General features: G+C 45.3%; 1 protein-coding gene across 2 annotated transcripts in view; it reads left to right on the top strand.

The window, feature by feature from the left end:
* LOC143774202 (uncharacterized) overlaps positions 1–21,613 on the top strand; it is a 132,862-nt gene that overhangs the window by 86,300 nt on the left and 24,949 nt on the right. For both annotated transcript variants that reach the window (XM_077261577.1, XM_077261578.1), the window contains 2 exons: positions 16,025–16,107; positions 16,982–17,040. In XM_077261577.1, the coding sequence (XP_077117692.1) occupies positions 16,025–16,107; positions 16,982–17,040 (142 nt within the window). The remainder of the gene's footprint in view (positions 1–16,024; positions 16,108–16,981; positions 17,041–21,613) is intronic.

The following is a 21,613-nucleotide window of genomic DNA, read 5'->3' as shown; positions in this document are numbered from 1 at the left end:
CCTCTGTCAGACACGATATTCTCAGGAATGCCATGCAAACGAACCACATTCTGAAAGAACAACGGAACCAGATCGGAAGAGGAAGGCAACTTAGGCAAGGGCACCAAATGGACCATCTTGGAAAAGCGAGCACACACCACCCAGATGACAGACATTCCTTGGGACACCGGAAGATCTGAAATGAAATCCATGGAAATGTGTGTCCATGGCCTCTTCGGGACGGGCAAGGGCAAAAGCAACCCGCTGGCACGAGAACAGCAAGGCTTAGCCCGAGCACAAATCCCACAGGACTGCACAAAAGAACGCACATCCCGCGACAAGGAAGGCCACCAAAAGGACCTAGCTACCAAATCTCTGGTACCAAAAATCCCAGGATGCCCTGCCAACACTGAGGAATGAACCTCGGAGATAACTCTGCTGGTCCATTTATCAGGAACAAACAGTCTATCAGGTGGTCAAGGGTCAGGTCTACCAGCCTGAAATCTCTGCAACACACGTCGCAAATCAGGAGAGATGGCCGACAAGATTACTCCCTCTTTAAGAATACCAGCTGGCTCTGAGACTCCCGGAGAGTCAGGCACAAAACTCCTAGAAAGAGCATCAGCCTTCACATTCTTCGAACCAGGCAGGTATGAGACCATAAAGTCAAAACGGGAGAAAAACAGCGACCAACGAGCCTGTCTAGGATTCAAGCGCTTAGCAGACTCGAGATACATCAAATTTTTGTGATCAGTCAAGACCACCACACGATGCTTAGCTCCCTCGAGCCAATGACGCCACTCCTCAAATGCCCACTTCATGGCCAACAACTCCCGATTACCGACATCATAGTTCCGCTCCGCAGGCGAAAATTTCCTAGAAAAAAAAGCACAAGGTCTCATCAAAGAGCAACCAGGGCCTCTCTGCGAAAAAACAGCCCCTGCACCGATCTCAGAAGCGTCCACTTCAACCTGAAAGGGAAGTGAGACATCAGGCTGGCACAAAACAGGCGCCGAAGTAAACCGGCGCTTCAGCTCCCGGAAAGCCTCCACGGCTGCCAGAGCCCAATTAGCCACATCAGAACCTTTCTTGGTCATATCCGTCAAAGGTTTAACAACGCTAGAGAAATTAGCAATAAAACGACGGTAGAAATTAGCAAAACCCAAGAACTTCTGAAGACTCTTAACAGAAGTGGGTTGAGTCCAATCATGAATAGCTCGGACCTTGACTGGGTCCATCTCCACTGTAGAAGGGGAGAAAATGAAACCCAGAAAGGAAACCTTCTGCACTCCAAAGAGACACTTTGAGCCCTTCACAAACAAAGCATTATCACGCAAAACCTGAAACACCATCCTGACTTGCTTTACATGAGAATCCCAATCATCAGAAAAAACCAGAATATCATCCAGATAAACAATCATAAATTTATCTAGATACTTCCGGAAGATGTCATGCATAAAAGACTGAAACACTGAAGGAGCATTAGAGAGCCCAAAAGGCATCACCAAGTACTCAAAATGACCTTCGGGCATATTAAACGCAGTTTTCCATTCATCTCCCTGCTTAATGCGCACAAGGTTGTACGCACCACGAAGATCTATCCTGGTGAACCACTTGGCACCCTTAATACGAGCAAACAAGTCCGACAATAGTGGCAAAGGATACTGAAATTTGACCGTGATTTTATTCAGAAGCCGATAGTCTATACAAGGTCTCAAAGACCCGTCTTTTTTGGCTACAAAAAAGAATCCCGCACCAAGAGGGGAAGAGGATGGACGAATATGTCCTTTCTCCAAAGACTCCTTTATATAAGAACGCATTGCGGCATGTTCAGGTACAGATAGATTAAATAATCGTCCCTTAGGAAATTTACTACCAGGAATCAAATCTATAGCGCAGTCACAGTCCCTATGAGGAGGAAGGGCACTGGAACTGGACTCACTAAATACATCCTGATAGTCCAACAAATACTCCGGAACTTCAGAAGGAGTAGAAGAAGCAATAGACACCGACGGGGAATCGCAATGAATTCCCTGACAACCCCAACTTGACACAGACATTGCCTTCCAATCCAAGACTGGATTATGGGTCTGTAACCATGGCAGACCTAAAACGACCAAATCATGCATTTTATGCAGAACAAGAAAACGAATCACCTCCCGATGTTCAGGAGTCATGCACATGGTCACTTGTGTCCAATACTGCGGTTTATTCTCCGCCAATGGCGTAGCATCAATTCCTCTAAGAGGAATGGGATTTTTTAAAGGCTCCAGGACAAAACCACAGCGCTTGGCAAACGACAAGTCCATAAGACTCAGGTCTGCACCTGAATCCACAAATTCCATAACAGGGTAGGAAGACAATGAGCAAATTAGAGTTACAGACAAAATAAACTTAGGATGCAAATTACCAATGGTGACAGGACTAACCATCTTTGTTAGGCGTTTAGAGCATGCTGAGATAACATGTGTAGAATCACCACAGTAAAAACACAACACATTCTGACGTCTATGATTTTGTCGTTCAGTTCTAGTCTGAATTCTATCACATAACATTGAGTCAGGTGTCTGTTCAGACAACACTGCCAGAGGATTAGCAGATTTGCGCTCCCGCAAACGCCGATCTATCTGAATGGCCAGAGCCATAGAATCACTCAGACTCGTAGGAATGGTAAAACCCACCATCACATTCTTAATGGCTTCAGAAAGGCCATTTCTGAAATTTGTGGCCAGAGCACACTCATTCCATTGAGTGAGCACGGACCATTTCCGAAATTTTTGGCAATACACTTCAGCCTCATCCTGGCCCTGAGAGATAGTCAGCAACGCTTTTTCTGCCTGAATTTCAAGATTGGGCTCCTCATAAAGCAATCCGAGCGCCAGAAAAAACGCATCAATATTTGCCAATGCCGGATCTCCTGGCGCCAATGAAAAAGCCCAATCCTGAGGGTCGCCACGCAAGAAAGAGATAACAATTTTAACTTGCTGAGCTGAGTCTCCAGACGAACGCAGTCTCAAAGATAGAAACAATTTACAATTATTCCTAAAATTCCTAAATTTAAATCGATCACCAGAGAAAAGCTCAGGAATAGGTATCTTAGGCTCTGACATAGGAGTACTAGTAACAAAATCCTGAATGCCCTGCACTCGTGCAGCAAGCTGATCCACACTAGTAATCAGAGTCTGAACATTCATGTCTGCAGCAGAGCTTCAAGCCACTCAGAGGAAAAAGGGGAAAGAAGAAAAGAAAAAAAAAAAAAAAACTCTGAACTTCTTTTCTTTTAATCCCGCTTCTGCAATGCATTAAATATTCACTTTCGGCCTGGAATACTGTTATGATCCTAGTGGTAGAGGATCTCAGAAGTTCAAGCTAAGTCCGCAAACACAAAAACCAGCTCATAGGGAGGTGGTAACTTGGCTGACCGTATATCTGATCCTAGCGCAACAACTAGAAGTAGCCGGGGAACGTACCTACGTTGATTCTAGACGTCTCGCACCAGCCGGAGAACTAACTAACCCTTTCAGAGAAAATAAGACCTCACTTGCCTCAAGAGAAAGGACCCCAAAGTTATGATACAAGCCCCCAACAAATAACGGTGAGGTAAGAAGAAAAGACAAACGTAAGTATGAACCAGATTTAGCAAAGAGAGGCCCACTAATTAATAGCAGAAAATAGGAAGAGAACTTATGCGGTCAGCAAAAACCCTACAAAAATATCCACGCTGAATATCCAAGAACCCCCGCACCGACTAACGGTGTGGGGGGAGAATATCAGCCCCCTAGAGCTTCCAGCAAAAATCAGGAATCACATTGTAGCAAGCTGGAACAAAATAGCAGAAATGCGAATAATCAAAAATAAGAAAGCAGGACTTAGCTTATCTTGCAAAAGCAGGAGACCAGGAGTCAGGAGCAAACAGACATAGACTGACTACATCGATTCCAGGCACTAGACTGAGTTTCCAGGAAGTCTAAATAGGAACACCCAAGGCCTAACGAACCAGGTGGGTACCAACCTGGAGAAAGACAATCCAAGTGTCATACCGCTAGTGATCACAAGAGGGAGCCAAGAAATACAGTTCACAACAGTTAGCACAGTCAAGGATAACGGAAAATATACACCACGCCGCAGTCAGTCAGGAATACACTATAAATGCACAGGGCAAAATAAATACAAATATAGGAAGGAGTAAATAAGACAAAGAAAAATACACCACCAGATACGATACTCCAACTCCTACCTCACCACTCCAGACCGAGATAACCAAGCACTAGACAGAAGCTATAATCTGTGACGCCCAATGTTCAGAAGAACTATTTAAAGGCAGTGGGCGTGGCCCAGCTTCCAATCCGAGCACCAGCTAAATTAACCCCGGACCAGCTAGATAAAATCTAGCCGACGCCACTGAGGACATAGTGGACAAAAGCGGAATTACCGCTGTCTGTCGAACGCCCTGGTATGAACAGCGTCCGACATGACAGTACCCCGCCTTCTACGAGGGACCCCAGGGCCCTCACGGCTTATAGGACCCGGCTTGTCTGGATGTCGGTGGTGAAACATACTGACCATCCGGTCCGCATGAACGTCCGAGGCTGGTACCCAGGACCTTTCCTCAGGCCCATAACCACGCCAGTGTACCAAGTACTGTAAAGTGCGGCGCACTAAACGAGAGTCAACCACCTTTGAGACTTCGAATTCCAAATTACCATCCACCAAGAATGGAGAAGGCATAGGTGTCACGTCCACAAGACCCACAGTCTTTTTAGCAACGATCTGTGGAACACTTTGTGTATCTTATACACCGTAGGAAGCTCCAATCGGTACGCTACAGGGTTAATGACGGCGGCGACCCTAAACGGACCAATAAACCTTGGACCCAAATTAAGGGATGGTATCTTGAGTCTTATGTTTTTTGTGGATAACCACACCCAGTCATCCGCACACAGGTCCGGACCTGGCACACGCCTACTGTCAGCCACACGTTTGTACCTAGCACCCACACTCAACAGGCACTGTTTAACTCTCCTCCAGACAGATGACTATTGTGCTCCTAACTGGTCTTCCTCCGGAACGCCGGAAGAGCCCATCTGACTCAAAGTACAAAATTGAGGATGTAGCCCGTAAACACAAAAAAATGGAGACTCCCCAGACGACTCCTGGCGGTGATTATTGATGGCAAACTCAGCCAAAGGAAGGAACGTTGACCACTCTTGGTTATCAGAGACAAAGCAGCGTAAGTACTGTTCCAAATTTTGGTTCATACGCTCAGTCTGACCATTTGACTGAGGATGAAACGTCGAAGAATGAGACAACTTGATCCCCAGCCGTGAGCAAAATGCTTTCCAAAATTTTGCCACAAACTGAGTACCCCTATCAGACATGATGTCAGACGGAACCCCATGAAGTCTGACCACTTCCTGCACAAATACCTGAGCCAAAGTCTTAGCGTTAGGCAATGAAGACAAAGACACAAAGTGCGACATTTTTGAAAACCGATAAACATTCACCAAGATGACCGTGTTCCCAGCTGAGGAGGGCAAATCAGTGATGAAATCCATGGAGATTTCCGTCCATGGCTTACTAGGTACCTCAAGAGGAAGTAGTGTGCCAACAGGTCGGGAGCGGGGCGTCTTAGCCCTAGCGCACGTGGTACAAGCTGACACGTATGATACCACATCCTTTCGGATCTTGGGCCACCAAAACCGACGTGACACCAACTCCAAGGTACCTCTAACCCCTGGGTGGCCAGCCAGGACAGCATCATGATGCTCCGCCAAAACCTGTAAGCGGAGATGAAGCGGTACAAAAGATTTGTTGATGGGAAGCTCAGATGGTACCTCCTCCTGAGCCTCGGCAATTTCAGCCTCAACCTCGGTAGTGAGAGCCGAAACCACAACACCCTTTTGGAGGATGGGTACTGGATCCTCACGAGGTTCTCCCCCTGGAAAACACCTGGACAGGGCATCCGCCTTAGAGTTTTTAGACCCTGGTCTGTAAGGGACAACAAAGTTGAACCGCGTGAAAAACAATGCCCAGCGAGCCTGCCTGGGAGACAGACGCTTGGCAGACTCCAAATAAAGCAAATTCTTATGGTCAATAATAACAGTAACCTGATGAAGCGACCCCTCCAAGTAGTGTCGCCATTCCTCAAAGGCCAACTTGATTGCCAACAACTCCCTGTTGCCGATGTCGTAGTTACGTTCGTCGGGCGACAGTTTCTTGGAAAAATAGGCGCATGGACGCAAATCACTCAAAGATGAGCCTTGTGATAGTACTGCCCCCACACCAACCTCAGACGCATCGACTTCCACAACAAAAGGTTTTGATACGTCTGGCTGCACAAGAATGGGGGCTGAAACAAAACTGTTCTTAAGAAATTCAAATGCGCTTACAGCGGCCTCAGGCCAAACGGAGAAATTGGTACCCTTTTTAGTCATGTCAGTTAGCGGTTTAGCAATGATGGAAAAATCCTTGATAAATTTCCTATAGTAGTTAGAAAACCCAAGGAACCGCTGAAGTGCTTTCAGGTTATCAGGCCGTTCCCAATGCTGCACCGCTTGCACCTTAGCGGCGTCCATTTTAAATCCAGAAGCAGACACAATATAACCCAAGAAAGACAACTCTTGAACAGAAAATACACATTGCTCAAGTTTAGCATACAGCTTATTCTCTCTGAGAAGCTGTAACACCTGCCTGACATGATCTAAATGAGTATCACGGTCGCAAGAATATATGAGAATGTCATCTAGGTACACGATAACGAATTTCCCCAAAACATGCGAGAACACATCATTAATGAAATGTTGGAACACTGCAGGTGCGTTAGTCAACCCAAATGGCATCACCAAATTTTCAAAATGACCCTCAGGGGTATTAAAAGCCGTCTTCCTCTCATCACCTTGACGGACTCTTATGAGGTCAAGCTTGGTAAACCATTTAGCACCTGCCACCTGATTGAACAAATCCGGTATCAATGGCATAGGGTATGGATCACGAACCGTAATCTGGTTCAACTCCCTGAAATCCAGACACGGACGTAATCCGCCATCTTTCTTCTTCACGAAGAAGAACCCTGCAGCCACAGGCGAGGATGAAGGCCTGATGTGCCCTTTGCTCAAACTTTCAGCAATGTAATTCTTTAACGCTTGTCTCTCCGGACCGGAGATGTTAAACATCCTTGCTTTAGGCAATTTGGCCCCTGGTTTAAACCTGATAGTACAGTCATAGGAGCGATGTGGTGGCAATTCTGAACAACCCTTCTCAGAGAACACATCCGCAAAATCCAGAAGTGACTCCGGAACGCATGAAGTCACAGCAGACACACATGTGGCCAGGCCTGGCAGAATTCGCTCCACTGAATTATGTCCTGAGTTTTCCAGTCAGTTACCGGGTTGTGCATAGACAACCATGGAAAACCCAAAACCACCTGAGCAGGAAGATTCCTGAGCACCTTACATGTAACCTGCTTGGAATGTAGAACCCCAATGTGGAGTTTCACCTCAGCCACAAACTCGGTAATCTCCCCCTGTGAGAGAGGAGCAGCATTGATGGTGACAACGCTGATAGGATGAGGCAGTTTTTCAATCCTAAAACCTGCTGTGCGCGCAAACTCCTCATCAAAAACAGTAATTGACAGCTCACTGCCAGCGATAATAACCTTAGCAGGGAGCATGCATTGAGAAACCACCATGGAGTATATACATAAGCTCAGATTGGCCTCCTCCACACCCTCTGAGCTTAGAAGTTTTCCGCCGTTGCATTTTTCTTAGACAGCAGAGGACAGATGTTAATAAAATGACCAGTTTTACCGCAGTAAAAACAGGCTCCCTGCTTCCTGAGCTCAGGGGCTCGATGCTTCACATGTGACACCCCTGCGATTTGCATAGGCTCCGCGGGCTCACCTGCAGCAACCTCACGTGAACCTAAACCCTCTCCCATAGGCGGTGTCTCATGCTCCCCCTGACGCAAACGGCGATCAATGCGGACAACCAGACTCATAGCGGAATCTAGAGAAGCAGGAGTCTCGTACGTCAGAAGGGCTTTTTTAACCCTTCCAGAAACCCCATGAATAAACTGACTCCGCAGCGCTGGATCATTCCACTGTGTATCGACCGCCCAGCGGCGAAATTCAGAACAGTAATCCTCTGTAACTCGCTCCCCCTGGCGAATAGTGCATATCTTAGATTCTGCTAGAGCCATTCTGTCTGGCTCATTGTAAATGTTTCCAAGAAAGGAAAAAAAACTCTCCAGAGTCAAATGCAGCAGAATCAGATGGCAAAGAAAGTGCCCATGCTTGGGGATCCCCGCTTAACAATGACAACACCAGGCCCACACGCTGAGCCTCATTACCCGAGGAGATTGGTCGCATACGGAAATATAGTTTGCAAGCTTCACGAAAAGAAAAATTTACTGCGTTCCCAAGCAAATTTTTCAGGCAAAGGAAACTTAGGCTCAGCAACTCTACCTGTCCCTCCAGCTTGCACATTAGATACTGCTAGTCCCTGTTGCTGCACTGCCCCCCTCAACTCAGTGACCTGTAGGGACAGCGCCTCCAACTGGTGGGTTTTGGAAGTCATGGGATCCATGACAAAACAAAAAAAGGAAACCCCCCTTTTTTTTTTTAATTATTTAAGGCCGATTATAATGTCAATGTCACGGGAAGCCTAGGTGGGCAAGAGCTAATAACCCGGGCCCCTGCAATTTCCCTCAGACTAGGGAAATCCTGACTGACCCTCTACCTAGAGTTTACACTGATGGTGTGCATGTCTAGGCCTCCACCCTCTCCCTGTCTCCTGTTTCAACCCTAGGCTGAAACCACCACCCAGTGAAGAGATCATACACCAATACCCACAGTTAGCACAGACAAGGATAACGGAAAATATACACCATGCCGCAGTCAGTCAGGAATACACTATAAATGCACAGGGCAAAATAAATACAAATATAGGAAGGAGTAAATAAAACAAAGGGAAATACACCACCAGATACAATACTCCAACTCCTAGCTCACCACTGCAGACCGAGATAACCAAGCACAAGACAGAAGCTATAATCGGCGACGCCCAATGTTCAGGGGAACTATTTAAAGGTAGTGGGCGTGGCCTAGCTTCCAATCTGAGCACCAGGTAAATTAACCCCGGACCAGCTAGATAAAATCTAGCCGACGCCAATGAGCGCATAGTGGTCAAAAGCGGAATTACCGCTGTCTGTTGAACGACCTGGTCTGAACAGCGTCCGACATGACACTGGAAGGGTATGCAACCGCATACCTGGATGACATTGGCATCTTCAGTCCCACTTGGGAGAATTGCCTACAGCACCTGGTGCAAGTGTTAGGGCGGATCCAGAGAGAAGTGTTGACAATTAAGCCGGAAAAGTGCCAGCTGGGTATGAGTGAAGTCCACTACCTGGGACACCGGGTAGGTGGGGGAACTCTGAAGCCAGAGCCCGGGAAGGTGGATGCCATCACCTCCTGGCCCTCCCCCAGGACCAAGAAGCAGGTGATGTCCTTCTTGGGGACTGCCGGGTACTATAGGAGGTTTGTTCCACACAATAGCACCCTGGCCAAGCCCCTGACGGACCTCACCAAGAAGAAGCTGCCTGTCGCAGTCGACTGGACAGTCGCCTGTGAGACAGCCTTCCAGGCGCTCAAAGCACCCTTTCTAGCTCTCCCGTACTACAGGCAGCCGACTTCACACGGCCGTTCGTAGTACAGACCGACGCCAGCGACTTTGGCCTCGGTGCTGTGCTCAGCCAGGTCGACACTACGGGACATGAACACCCCTTTTTTTGTACCTGAACCGGAAGCTCCTGCTGAGGGACGTGGCCTATTCCACGATGGACAAGGAATGTCTGGCAATTGTATGGGCCCTGCAGCATCTGCAGCCATACTTGTACGGACACCACTTCACCTTGGAAACACCACAACCCCCTCAGCTGGTTACACTCGGTCTCTGGGACGAGTGGGAGGTTGCTACGCTGGAGCCTCGCTCTCCAGCAGTATCACTTCACCATTCGGCACAGGAGAGGCAGAGACCATGGTAACACTGATGGGTTGTCCCAGCAAGGAGAAGGTGCAGAAAGGCGCATGGGGAACACAGGAATGTGATGCCCCCTAGCGCCCTCTAAAGCAGGAAGGTGTTATGAGGGAGCAGCCGCCATCTTGGATAAGGGCATACTAACAGAGATTGACGTGACTCCATTTTGTCTCTTATCAATTCACCTGGTCACACATCTGCAGGGATGAGCGCTCCTGGCGCCCACCCTTTTCCCCTAGCTGAATAAAGTTCCTTTTAGTATGGTAATGAACTGAGCGCAGTGTAGCAGGCAGATGGCACTTCAGAGCTTGAGTGAGGAAGCCACACCAGCAGGGGACTTGGAAGTGCTTGGGGGCTCAATTAAAGCATGCATGTCAGGTGGCTCCAGGAGCCTAAGTCTATTATCTGCCCAGCCGGACCGTCTCCGCCATGAAATTATGAATTATAGACGTGTCGTCCGAGGTACAGGCTCATAAAAAATATCCTCATGGCCCTGAAGAAATTGCGCATCTGACAATGCAACTCCCGGGTCCATGGGAGTTCTGGAAACTGAGATATAGAGATCAGCCTCCCACATTGACCGAATGGATCCAGGTTTGATCCTTATACGACTGGCAGAACAAACCTCATTGCTAGCCCACCCAGTTACAGGAGGTAGGGACACGGAAGGTTTAAGAGCTAAGGACACTTGGAGAATGACACACACTGAACAGAGGAAGATTACTAACTAAGGAACTAAGGGAGAGGGTATGCCAGCTAGAGGGGAGCAAGCACACGCTTTCTGGGGGCTGCCCGGCAACTAAGTCTTGGACCTGCGGAACGCTGAGCCCCCCGGCTTCCACAAGCGACCTTCAACCTGGTAAATTGACCTCCAGCTTTTATACCTTTAAGCCTTGTCTTATGATTGTTATATTTTACTCTGACTGTAACTCTTGATATATTTTTACTGTATATTTCTTGTAATTACCTAGTGCACCCTAAAGGCAATTAAATCATAAATTAATTTTGGGCTGATCCTTTTACTCTGATTGCAAATCTTAGAATACCCAGCGTGGGTAACAGGGCACTCTCACCGGCGGCCATTTGTTCAGGTGCAGTTCCCTTATTGACCTGAGAGACAAAGGGGGCGCCGGAGAGCTGTGCCTGTGTAGTTAGGTTACAGAATGGTGACGTGGGAGGAACTGGGTTTCCTTCACATTGGTGACGTGGGAGAAACCAGGTGTCCTTCACATTCACATCAGTAAACAAGCAAAATCTTGGTTCCAGTCCCACAAAATTGAGGTTATGGAGCAGCCGTCCCAATCCCTGGACCTTAATCCGATGGGACACTTGTGGGGTGACATAAAAAATGGCGTTTCTGAGGAAAAGCGAAGAAATGCCCAAAAATTGTTTGATGCAATCCAAGCATCCTGGGCTGAAATAACAGGTGACAGCGGCCTGAAGTTGGGTGACATAGATGTGATTTTTTTTTGTTGTAAAGTAGTTAATAGTGATGAGCGAATATACTCGTTACTCTACATTTCTCGAGCATGCTCGGGTGTCCTCCAAGTATTTTTTAGTGTTCGGAGATTTAGTTTTTATTGCCGCAGCTGAATAGTTTACATCTGTTAGCCAGCATAAGTAAATGTGGGGGTTGCCTGGTTGCTAGGGAATCCTTATGCTGGCTAACAGATGTAAATCATTCAGCTGCGGCGATGAAAACTAAATATCCGAGCACTAAAAAATACTCGGAGGACCCCCGAGCATGCTCGGGAAATCTCGAATAACGAGTATATTTGCTCATCACTAGTAGTTAAATTATCTACATTTCTGTAAATGTTCTGAATTAGAAACAGTGTGAAATGTTCCCAATGCTGGAAATAAAGACTAGGAGAAAAATGTTGTGATGATTAACTCATGTTTTTGGACACACTGCTATTATTTTGAACACTACTGTATAAGTATGGTATCATTGTGATCGAAATGACCCAAAAAATCGCAATAAATAGATTAAAACAATTTCTGAATAGATAATACTTGTTCATTTCTCCAGCCAAATATCGGAATAGAATGTGCTCATAAAATATGCCTCAAAATGGCACCGAGAGAAACTTCAACTCATTCTCCAAAAAACCCACTACAGAGGTGGAGTTTAAAAAGAAAAAAGCTGGAGCGCTGCTTTAAATACTTATTTATTCATTCTATTTCCTGAAAATCTTCGTAAGGCGCAGTTTCAGGTATTAAAGGGAACCTGTCACCCCCAAAATCAACATTCTGAAATGCATTCTGTATCCTGAAAGATGAGAAAAAGAGGTTAGATTATACTCACCCAGGGGCGGTCCCACTGCTGGTCCGATCCAATGGGCATCTCGGGTCCAGTCCGGGGCCTCCCATCTTCATCAGATGACATCCTCTTCTTGTCTTCAGGCTCCGGCGCAGGCGTACTTTGTCCTGTTGAGGGCAGAGCAAAGTACTGCAGTGCGCAGGTGCTGGGCCTCTCTGACCTTTCCCGGCGCCAGCGCACTGCAGTACTTTGCTCTGCCCTCAACAGGACAAAGTACGCCTGCGCCGGAGCCGCAGCGTGAAGACCAGAAGAGGACGTGATCGTAAGAAGATGGGAGGCACTGGACCGGACCAGCAGCGGTAACGCCCCTGGGTGAGTATAATCTAACGTCTTTTTCTCATCTTTCAGGTTACATCGGGGGCATATCTACAGCATTACAGAATGCATTGCAGAATGCTGGAGATAAGCCCCTGTTGCTGGTGGGCTAAGCTCACCGTTGATTTTGGAGTGACAGATTCCCTTTAACGTTTTCTGTCTAATTCTCTGAAAAATACAGTTTGCAAACAAAATCCCAAGTGGAATTCTTCATAATAAGGAGGCAGATCGAGTCACTTACCACTGCTTATAGCCTTAAACCTCCGATCCGTTACTATCAGGATCCCCCAATAACACCAGAACAGTATGCTTCCACCAGTTCCTCGTTAGATATAAGCCCGGTCCGTTCATAAGCTTAAATCCGGTCTGAAACCAACCCCAGGTAGCGTATAAATACTAGCCGGACTCATGGACGTTGGAAATCAGGATTCGAGATAAAAGAGCAGCCCAAACTTAATTGGCATTTTAATTGCCGAAAGGCTCATTAGATAATACAAATATATACAGAGTAAAATACGGATATTGTAGCCAGAAGTACAGATAAAGGTAGGGTGCACGTATGGTATTGCAGTTAGCTGTATGTGTCACGTTATCGTTCCTTATAACATGTGGACCCAGGGAAGTGCTCGAGTCCACAGGTACTTTCTTAGTTTCTGTTCCGTCTCCACACGTGACATGACGTGGCTTCCATGGCAGAACAATGACATTGGCTAAAAGTGTGTAGCCAGCTTTTAACCCTTAGTGCGCCCCCTCCCATATTTGCCACCGACCTTCTGGATTAGACTGAAATCCCCTCCCTTGACCCCCTAGCTGAAATAATTCCTAATATCTAGGATGAGTCATAACTTTCTAGCGGGAGGTCCAAACGGGATGACTGACATCTCAATGGATTCATTGGGGCAAGTCCGATATGGAGAGTCCAAACATGGGTCGGCTAAGTGGTTCTGGAGAGCCAGTCTCGATAGCTTGGTATCTGGGACAGTTTGAGAAGGATGAGACCCAGGTGTGTGTGGGGATTCTGGTGGTATATTGCTCTTAACCCTGAGATGCATGGTACTCTCATTATTCATCTCTAGGTGTCGGTGCCCTTATATTGATAACTGATTGATGTTGGCCGCCTTGCACAATATACAGCAGGTGGTCCCAGCTCTGTTCCTCCTCGCCATAGTTAACACATGGCCTCTAATTCTATGGCCATATGGCATGTTCTTGTTCTTTTGGGAATTTTTGTATTTATCCCATAGGTGGGGGCCACAGTTTCGGGAGCAGGAGGAGATCTCTGGATAATATATTGGGCCTGAATTAATAAATTCAAAATGGAGTCCCCCTGGTCCCTCACAACTACTCTTTGGGAAAATGAAAATGTGGATGCATTAAAAAAAATAGTAAAAAAAGCAACTTTTCATTTTTTTCTTTAAACTCCTATGAAGAACCTGTGAGGTTAATAAACTTCCCGAATGTGGATTTGAATATTTTGATGGGTGCAGATCATCATACTTTGCTCGGCTGACAATTTCTTCATTATGGGCAATGTATAGACCTCCTTGTCCTACAGCATGAATCCTCTCCTCTATATTTGCACTGACACAGAGTACCACTAACCCTGAGAATGACCACCAAGGCAGGCAAAGTCAGCACCACCACTACGCAGTTTAGTCATATCCTCCATCACCTCTAGTGTACTGTAATCTGAATAAAACTACTGATGTCACATCTCAACCAAAAGAAGTTGTTCTTCTGAAATATTCTCCTTAGCTCCCAGGTGGCTGCGGGATGGAGACTAAAAAGCTGAAAGGATAAAGATGTAATTAACACAATTGAAAGTCAACTATGTAAAAGAATACATGTTACCAATGCAGAAGATGTGAACTGTGCAGAAAACTGACTCAAACTACTGATGTTGCTGTCAGAGGTAACATCCTACTATTGTAACTGAGATGAAAGATGGCACAGTATACCTCTACTTCCTTCCCACTACTATGCTTTATCGAATGAGGGACATTCTGACTCGCATTGGGTAATACCCATTCCAGTGATTGCAGTGGTGCTGCTGCTAGCAGTTTCCACATTCTTAGCTGTGTTTTTTTCTTTCCCAGTACCATATCCATTGCATTTTGAAATGTTAGGTACATACAGCACCCAGAACATCAAATGAAATAACGCTGTGACGCTGATTCACTTCTCATGGACAAACTCTGAGTCGGGATAGTTAAGGAGTTCTGAGGTCAGCAGCCATGAAATTACGTTATGAACCGAGTAAAGACACAAAGGCATAGTCAGGTAATGTTGCAAGGTCAAAATATCAGGAAGATAGTGGATCAGAACAAAGGGGTTAAACAGACGGAGGGTCAGAACGAGGTCCAAGGTCAGGCAACGAAAGATCATCAAGCAAAACACTACACACAGAGAAAACTAGTCACGCTTAGTTGAAGCTGTGTCTGGCAGAGGTCTGGGACTAACAGCCCAGCTAAGTAGCAGGGCGATAATTTGGGACAATGAACATCTGTAGACTTCCAGCACCAGCAGCTCTTGCACGCCCCTTCATCAAAATGGACACTGAGCTGTCAATCAAAGCACTGACTGCTTTAGCATGCCCCTGTACCAGATTGGATGGCTGAGCCTTCAGTAACTGCATTCCAGAAACACTAAATGGTGAAATTGTGGCAAACAGCTTACCCATAGTTTTGGTGTGTCCTTCATCTACAGGTCTCAAAGTTGACTAAGCAGGCATGCATAGTTAAATGAATACATTTATTTTATTTTAGTTTAATTTGTTTTAACAAACTTAAATCCTGATGCTTAAAAAGGACATCCTCCTAAAAATACCAGTGTGCTCCGAGGTTCTCTCTTAAGGCTGTATGCTTCATTCCCTGCTTCAGCTTTTACATAGGCTATGATAGTTTCTCCTGCTTTTTACCACAAGATGTGATAGCTACAGAGCATTATGGGGATGCCTGCGTGCTTATGCCTGAGGTTATGGGTTCAGGTTGAAGCAATGTGTAATTTGGCGACTTGCGATTTACAGGAATCAAATCGCAAAGCGGTAAAATTGTCCAGGACCTGTGAAAATCAGAACATTCCACATAAGTTGAATTTCCATTGAATCAATTTAATTGTTTTATAATTTAATAAGAAGTTGTCCAGTCGTTGATAACCTATTTAGATAGAAAAAAATCAGGGCATTCTGCTCTTTTCATGAAAAAAAAATGCCACATATTATGGCCCAGGCAGGCACGGTCATTAATCTGTTAATTTATGCGTGAGACGCTGTTAGTGGTCAGTAAAACATCTGTGACCTAGTGTAGCCGTGAGATGACCATTTTCACACTGTACTGTGTAGTATGGCTGACTAAGGTTTATTCACTATTTACAGAAACACTTTACAAATCCAAGATGTCCGACCCGAGTTATTCTGAGATCACAGAAGATGAAATGAGCTGTACATTGTGCGATGAGGTAACAAGCATGGGGATGTCCTGACCCTCAGTAATCTAGGGTGCTCAGAAAACGATAGGATAGGAGCGGATCGGGCAAATTTCAAATTCACCCGTGTACGTGGTTTTCCTGGGAAATTTATCTAGGAAGTTATCTACCCCAAATTTAATGTCCCTTAATATGCTCTTGTATCCCTCTAAGTCCTAAAGCATAATAATCATAATAAAAAAATAATTTTGCTCACCGCTCACGATTCTGACCCCTACGCTACTCACAAACATCAATTTGGTCCTCACCGCATTTTCTGATCCCACACGGTTTGTGCTGGAATCTTCGTGCGATGGACTTCCAGGTGTCATGGCCCCTGACCGAGTTCTGCACAAGTGAGCGAGCGGTCAATGGCTTCGTGACCTGCACAGGACCATCACAGGAGCCACCACACCTGGATGATTGGCACAATGTGAGAGGCCCAAAGATCCCATTGCGAGCATCAGTGGGGATCAGGAAATGCGGTGAGAACTGGATAGGAGATGGTGAGTAGTGGAGGGTCTGTAGTGGTGAGGTCAGTATAGGCAATTTACATTTTTTTTCTAATCTTTTGATGGCCCGTTACAGTTCAGAAGAATGGAGGCCAATGGCTGCCCTATTCCTGAATTACAAATAAGGCTTTTCGCAGATTAAGATTTTTTACCAAATTCAAGTACAATTAAATTCCACTCAAATGTATTTCTAATACTCCTCATTAAATGTGGTGTCATTGTTGGTGGAAGTGTTGGTGACCTCCTACCTTGTATGATGCACATGTTATTCCGACCCCTATTTGATCAAATCACTTTTTATGTAAGCTAATAAATGTTATTGTTACTTCTCCTTTATTTTTCTTTTCCCCCAACAGTTAGTAAAAGTAAATACTTCAAGTGTCATTACCCCCACTCTGATGGGCAGAACATACTGGTAAGTCGCTCTCGGTGACCATTGTATAATGACTTACTGGTTCAGCTGGACACGTCTCCATGCTTACCTTTTTCTAAATTTAGTTACTATAATAAATGTTTTATGATAAATTATTTCTACTTGTTAGAAAAACTCTCAATGGTCTGAGAACCAAATTACAACCAAAACGTGTAGACATCTCATGACAGAATATCAGAGACCAAGTTTTCTTTTCAATCTGAAAATTGCGCATCTTAAATAATCCAGACTAATTCTAAGGAAGGAAACCTCTGCAGATTTTTTAATCCCTTTCTAACATGATGATTTTTTCATTTTTAGGTTTCAGTTTTTCCTCCACTTCTTCTAAGTACTATGCATTTTCTAGTTTTCCTGCCATGTAGTCATTCATTTACATAGTTATGTAGGTTGAAAAAAGACCATGGTCCATCAAGTTCAACCTTTCTCCGCAAAATGTACATTTTGTCACTAATCTAGATATGACCCACAATGTTATGTGTATTAAGGAAATCGTCCAGCCCTTTAAAAGCCGTTCTAGTGTCGGCCATTACTACCTCCTGTGGTCGTCATTCCACAGTCTGACTGCTCTAACTGTAAAGAACCCTTTCCTGTTTAGCTGCCCAAATCGCCTTTCTTCCACCAATAAAGAGTGCCCCCTAGTCCTCAGTGCGGTCTTTCGAAGGAACAAGTCATGTGCCAGTGTTTTGTACTGGCCACACACATATTTCTACATGTAAATGAGATCCCCTCTGAGGCATCTTTTTTCTAAGCTAAACAAGCCCAACTTTTCCAACCTCTCCTCATATGAGAGGCCTCCATCCTTCTTATAATCTAGTTTCCCGTTGTTCAACTGATTCTAACTTCTGAATATCCTTTTTAAAATGTGGAGCCCAAAACTGGATCCCATATACTAGATGTGGCCTCACCAGCGATTTATAAAAGGGGTAATACTGATAATACATTGGGATCGCAGGATTTTATCTCTGTTTTTATACATCCTTAAATCTTGTTTGCTTTTGCGGCTGCTGCTTGACATTGAGTGCTGCTGCTCAGCTTACTTTTAATGAGAATCCCCTGTCCTTCTCCTGTTCTGTAGTCCCGAGTATTCTCCCTTTTAATGTATATGCAGCAATAGGATTACTATGTCCTAGATGCATTACTTTACATGTATCTACATTAAATCTCAAGTGTTTGACCATTCGGCCTTCCTATTCAGATCGTTTTGCAATACTGTAATATCAAGGTCAGATTTTAATATCCTACATACCATATTTTTCAGACTATAAGACGCAGCAGACAATGAGATGCACCTAGGTTTTACAGAAGGAAATTGGGAAAAAGAAATTGAAGCAAAAAATGTGGTCAATTCTGTACTTAATATCCCCTATCCTGGTACACATGGCCCCCTCATCCCTTCCCTGGTATGCATGGCCCCCTTATCCCTATCTAGGTATGCATGGTCCCCTTATCCCTATCCTGGTAGGAATGATCACCTTCATCCCTATCCTAGTATGCAGGGTCCCCCTCTCATCCTAGGATGCATGGCCTCATCCCTATCCTGGAATGCAGGGCCCCCATCTTGTCCTAGTATGTATGGCCCACATCCTTATCCTGGTATGCATGGCCCCCGTCTCATCCTAGAATGCATGGCCCTCATCTTTATTGTGGTATGCATGGCCCTATCCCTATCCTGGTATGCATTGCCCCATCCCTATTCCTTGTATGCATGGCCCCATCATTATAATTGGCCCCCATCCCTATCTTAGTATGCATGACCCCATCAGAAAACATTAAAAAAACCAAAATATTACACTTACCTTCCCTGTGCTCCCTCGCAGCTTCCTGCTCCGTTGCCAGTAGCTGCTTTATGCTTGCAAGCAGCGCATGGCAGGGACATCATTTGCTGCTCACAAGCAGAGCACAGCTGCCGGAATACTCACTGCTGTGCACACCGGGACTGTGCGCTCAGAGAGCATTTCATTGCTCTTCAGTAGCGTCAGTGTCAGCTGCTGGCTTCCTGCTGTCGGCGGTCACGTGTGCCGCTACTTAAGAGCAATGAATATTCACCTCTCGCCATGCCCAGAGAGGTGAATATTAATTTCTCCTAAGTAGCGGCACACGGGACCATCCGGCAGCAGCAGGAAGCCGGCGTCTGACATTGTTCGCTACTGAAGAGCAATGAATACTCACTGCTCTCTGAGCGCACAGTCCCGGTGTGCACAGCAGTGAGTATTCTGGAAGCTTCCCTTTGGCTTGCGAGCAGTGCATGATGTCCCTGCCACGCGCTGCTTACAAGCATAAAGCAGCTGCTGGCATCGGAACAAGACACTGTGAGGGATCGCCAGGAAGGTAAGTGTCATGGTTCGGTTTTTTTTCTATGTTTTCTGATGGTGTCATGCATACCAGGATGGGGCCAATCATAGCAGAATAAGGATGGGGCCATGTATACCAGGACTGGGATGGCGGTCAATCAGACTAGGATGCTAACGAGAAATGAATATTCATTGCCTTCTGTGCCTATGGGTGTGGAATGCAGTGAATATTCATTTCTCTTTAGCAGCGGGCGCAGGAGTTAGCTGTAGTCGGCTCCTGCCTCCTGTGACCCGCTGCTCAGCCGATGCCGCTCCTCCACCTCCCCACCACAGCCAGAGCCACTACATCCAGACTATAAGATGCACCCCCATTTTCCTCCACATTTATGGAGGGAAAAAAGTGCATTTTATAGTCCGAAAAATACGGTAGTTTGGTGTCATCAGCAAAGACTGACACTTTACTCTCAATCCCATCCACAAGGTCATTAATAAAGAGGTTAAAAAGAATTGGTCCTAGTGCAGATCCCTGTGGTCCCAACTGCTGACTATATCCATTTAGAGAATGTACCATTTATGACAAATCTTTGTTTCCTGTCATTTAGCCAATTTCTTACCCATCTGCATATAGTTTCCCGCAGTCCTTGATTCTGTAGATTCACTATAAGGCTATTATGTGGAACTGTATCAAATGACTTTGCAAGATCCAGATAAATCCCATCAGCCGCATTACCTACATCCAGATCTGCACTCACCTCCTCGTAGAAACCCAACAAGTTAGTTAGACACAACTTATTCTTCATGAATCCATGCTGGTTGTCAGTTATTATATTATTCTCTGCAATATATTTCTGCAGGTCACACCTTATACTGTAATGCCCTCAAAAATTTTGCACACTACTGATTTCAGGCTTACCAGATGGTAGTTGCCTGGATCCACCTTCTTACCTTTCTGAAATATTGGTAACACATAAGCCTCCTCCAATCTTATGGCACCACCTCTGTTACAAGAGAGTCTAAGAATATGAGATACAGTGGTCTGTCAATTATTGAGCTCAATTCCCTCAGTGTCCGTGGATGAATGCCATCTGGGTCGGGGGATTTTTCAATGTTTAAATTGCTCAGATGAAGATGCACTTTTTATTGTGTTAGACTGTGTGCACACGATGCAGATTTAGTGCAGATCTGCACTGTAATTTACAGTACAATGTAAATCAATGTGAAAAAAAAGCTGTGCAGAAAAATCCGTGCAGAAACTGCAGATTTCAAAGAAGTGCATGTCACTTCTTTTGTGTGTTTCTGCAGCGTTTCTGCACCCCTCCATTAATAGAAATCCGCAGTGGTGAAAACTGCAGAAAATCCGTGCAAAAAACGCATCAAAACTGCGCAAAAAACGCAGCTGCATTTTCTGCCAGGAGATGCAGATTTTGTGCAGAAAATTCTGTGTGCACACAGCCTTAAAGTAGTTATATCAGGCTGTGAATTTTGATTTTTGCCTTGTTGAATGATCCCTGTAACAGACAGTTCATTGGTGAACACAGATGAAAAGTGCCTGTTTAATTTCTCAGCCTTTTCTTTATCCTCTGTGATTATCTTGTTGTTGTCATCTTTTAAGGGGCTGATAACATATATTTTTTTTCTTTTTGGCGTTGATGTGTTTATAAAAGGCTTCTTTTTTTCCTTGTTGTAGTTTTGAATGGCACTATTCAATTAACTATTTAATATACTGTAAAATGGGGAGAAATATTCCAAAGGCAGTTTAATAGTACACATGATGCAATTCTCAATTTTTCTTAAGTTTTGTTATGTTGTTCATTGTGTTGTAAAAATGATTGTACAATATGGTTCTCCTGGTCCTTACAATTACTACGATACCAAACACAGGACAAATAACAAATCATCATGATAACTTCACACAGAAGAGTGTGAAGATAAACCAACATCGCTCCAACCATTGACCGACGTCGGGTTTGACTTCAAACACCACTTTTTTGTGCCCTGATCTCCCAATACTGTGTTAGGCCGGTTTCACACGTCAGTGGCTCCGGTACGTGAGGTGACAGTTTCCTCACGTACCGGAGACACTGACACACGTAGACCCATAAAAATCAATGCATCTGTTCAGATGTCATTGATTTTTTGCGGACCGTGTCTCCGTGTGCCAAACACGGAGACATGTCAGTGTTCGTGGGAGCGCACGTATTACACGGACCCAATAGAGTCAATGGGTCCGTGTAAAACACGGACCTCACACGGACATTCTCCGT

Source organism: Ranitomeya variabilis, chromosome 5, assembly GCF_051348905.1.
Source record: "Ranitomeya variabilis isolate aRanVar5 chromosome 5, aRanVar5.hap1, whole genome shotgun sequence".
NCBI lineage: Eukaryota > Metazoa > Chordata > Amphibia > Anura > Dendrobatidae > Ranitomeya > Ranitomeya variabilis.
Note: the sequence above shows the minus strand (reverse complement) of the source record. Positions and strands in the feature narration are given on the sequence as shown.